Genomic DNA, 3,321 nt, shown 5'->3' with positions numbered 1-3,321 from the left:
TAGCGACCCCTCCTTGGGTTTCTGAGGCGGTATCTCTACGGAAGTAGATTGCCCAGCCTTCCTTCCGAGGAGCGGCTGTTGGGTTTGAACCGAGTAGCCTGTTCCTTGACCTGACAATATATCGTGGCCACCCGAATCGAGATCTGCAGCATCATTACTTTTTAACTTTTTATTTAAACATAATTTTAGACTCATATAAAAGTTGCAGAAATAACACTAAATATTCCTGTATGTCCGTCAGCCAGCTTTCTCAAATGGTAGCAGACTCTATGACAGTAATTCAGTCATCGGGAGGCCCCAGGTGGCTCAAATGGTTAAGCGCTTGACTCCCAGCCAAAAGCTTGGTGGTTGGAACCCTCCCCCGGGAGGCACCTGGAAGAAAGGCCTGGCAGTCTTCCAAAAGGTCCCAGCCTTGAAAACCCTATGGAGCAGTTCTGACCGGCACACGTGGGGTTGCCATGCATTGGAATGGACTTGGTGGCCCCCAACAACAACAATACAAGTAGGAAGTTAGCACAGGCACAGTGTGATGAGCTAAGTGAGCTTTTCCACAGATGTCCTTGTTCCTGTCCTGGATACCATCTCAGTCCCACGTTGCGTTGATCTATTTACTTATTTTACAATTTATTTGTTGTTGTTTAGAACACACACAGCAGAACATACACCAAGTCCACAGTGTCCACGTGGACAGTTCAGGGACATTAACTGCATTCTTGGAGCTCTGCGCCCATTCTCACCCTCCTTTTCTGAGTCATTCCCCTCCATTAGCATAAACTCACTGCCCCGTGAGGCTCCTATCGAACCTTTCGAGTTGCCATTGTCCCTCTGATTCTGTAGAGAGAGCTTCAAAGAGCACAGAGCTCACGGCAGGTGTTCCTTCCTAGTGAGGCTGCGCTATCATTTGGTTTTAAGAAGACCTCCAGGGATATTTTTGGTTTTCCATGTGGCACGTAGTTGTCCTCTCTCCCAGGACAGCTTCTCAGTCCTGTCTTCCGTAACACCTAATACCTTGGAAGACTCCTGGTCGGTTGTTTTGCGGGAACTGCCCTCGATTTGGGGCTGTCTGATAGTTTCTTATGATCAGAATGAGGTTATACATTTCTGTCAGGAAAATCACGGAAGGCCCTGGTGACCTCGCCCGTCAGTATCCCCCAGAGGTGACCTCTCTTCTGCCCTCTCTCACCACGGTTAGTTGTCCCTGGCTTTGAACTTTGGAGCGCCTCTACGGCTTGATGTCCTCTCTAAATCTCAGCCGCCGCCTTCATGAGAGGGCACAGGTCGAGTTAGGTAATGATTAATGGATCCCCCGCTTCTAAAATTAACCTTTGACACAGAATGTGCTCACTACAGCTTCAGGTCAGCTGGTGATTGTGGCCGATAAAATTCCACCCAAACCAAGGACCGTGCTGTTTCGTTGTAATTAGCCGGCCAGGCCTGCCCAGGGTGCCGGGCGGTGAGCCAGCTCCACTGGCCTTTGGCACGCGGGCCCTGCCTTTGAGCCCCTGGGGCGGCCAGGGCCTACTCACGCCTGGACTCTCCTGGAGCAGACCTGGGAACATGGCACCAGGCACCCACAACACCTCTGGCAGGCATTTTTCTTTCCTTCTTTCTCCCTCCCTTTTCTCTCCCTCCCTCCCTCCACACTGCTGTTGAGGTATATTTTGCAGATCATAAAATGCCCCCATTTCAAGTCAGCACAAATCGGTTGCAGGACACTTCCATCCCCCGGTAGGATCCACTGGCCCGTTTACTGCGACCTCTGGTCCCATCCCTGCCCGTGGCATACACTTCCTTGCTTCCCTGCCTCTCTGGGTTCACCTCCCCTGGCCAGTTCACAGAGATGTGCAGTACGTGGTCTCCGTGTCTGGCTTCTTTGACCCATGTGATGTTTCCCAGGTCTGTGACGTAGCACGAGTCAGCAGTCGGGGCCTTTTTCTTGCTGAGCTGTAGCCTTCCGTTAGCCTGTCTCCTCTTCTGTGATGGGTGTTTTTCTTATCCCCATTGTAGAGATGGGGGCACTGAGACCAGAAAGGGTATAGGACCCTACCTTCCAACCTCGGGAGCCTCTTGCCACACCTTAACCACAGTGTTTACTTTCCTGCCACAGGCCCTTTGCACGGCTGTTAACCTTTGCCTAGAGCGCCCTTCCTGCTCCTCCTGGCTGGCCCTTCTCATCCTTTGTTCTGAGCTACACCCCTGGTGCCAAAGCAGCTCCCCCACTCTCCCGCCCAGATAGCTTCCTTCATAAACACTGACTTGGGCTTGCACTCACCATCGTGTAGTTTATCTGCTCCCCCCTGTGAGCTCAGGTGAGTGGGGGACACGTCTCTCCCATTCACAGCTGTGTCCTAGTACCAGGCACGTGGCAGGCACTTGGGGACCATGTGCTGAGTGGCTGTAGGAGAAACACCTCCCCCAGGCCCCTGGTGGTCGGCCTGGGCAGCCGAGGGAGTGCACGCTGCCCCGCCCCTCCAGCCCCTGTGGCCCTGCCACCCCCACACTTGAAGTGCCATGTCGAGCCCCAGCTCACTGCCTTCTCTTCACACGTCCTCGCAGGACCTGGCCCAGCTTCAGGAGGGCCGGCCGGCAGAGCACCGGGACGTGGTCCTGCAGAAGGTGTCAGACTCAGAGAAGCTGCTGTACGTGCTGGAGGCGGACGCGGCCATCGCCAAGCACATGAAGCACCCCCAGGGGGACATGATCTCTGAGGAGTATGTCCCCACCGCTTTGGGTCCCCAGGGAGCTATCTGGCTCTGGGCCAGCACAAGAGGGCTGCAGAGTGGTGGCCGAGGGCACTTGGCACATAGGGGCGACCCCGTATGTTATGGGCTCCCAAGTTAGGGGTATGTTTGCTAGTGGCTAACCAGATACTAAGGAGCCCTGGTGGCGCGGTGGTTAAAGCACTCCACGGCTAACTGAAAGGTTTGCAGTTCAAACCCACTAGCTGCCCCATGAGAAAAAGATGTGGCAGGTGGCTTCCGTGAAGGTTATTTGCTGTTGTTATGTGTTGTCCAGCCTTGGAGACCCTGTGGGCAGTTCCACTCTGTCCTCCAGGGGCGCTGTGGGTCAGAATGGGCTCCAGGCAGTGGGTGTGGTTTGGGCTTTGCTTCTGTGAAGATTGACAACCTTGGAGATCCTGTGGCAGTTCCACTCTGTCCTCTAGGGGCGCTGTGGGTCAGAATCCACTCCACAGCAGTGGGTGTGGTTTGGGCTTTGCTTCCATGAAGATTGACAGCCTTGGAGACCCTGTGGGCAGTTCCACTCTGTCCTCTAGGGGCGCTGTAGGTCAGAATGGGCTCCAGGCAGTGGGTGTGGTTTGGG

The 3,321-nt window shown here is 54.4% G+C and overlaps 1 protein-coding gene across 1 annotated transcript in view; it reads left to right on the top strand.

The window, feature by feature from the left end:
- The first annotated feature begins 2,511 nt into the window (after positions 1-2,511).
- PPL (periplakin) overlaps positions 2,512-3,321 on the top strand; it is a 21,332-nt gene continuing 20,522 nt past the window's right edge. The window contains exon 1 of the mRNA XM_007939715.1: positions 2,512-2,711. Within this exon, the coding sequence (XP_007937906.1) occupies positions 2,512-2,711 (200 nt within the window). The remainder of the gene's footprint in view (positions 2,712-3,321) is intronic.

Source organism: Orycteropus afer, unplaced genomic scaffold (genome assembly GCF_000298275.1).
Source record: "Orycteropus afer afer isolate SDZICR_OR568_19922 unplaced genomic scaffold, OryAfe1.0 scaffold00061, whole genome shotgun sequence".
NCBI classification, from domain to species: domain Eukaryota; kingdom Metazoa; phylum Chordata; class Mammalia; order Tubulidentata; family Orycteropodidae; genus Orycteropus; species Orycteropus afer.
The sequence above is the reverse complement of the archived record's forward strand: the minus strand, read 5'-3'. Positions and strand labels throughout refer to the sequence as shown.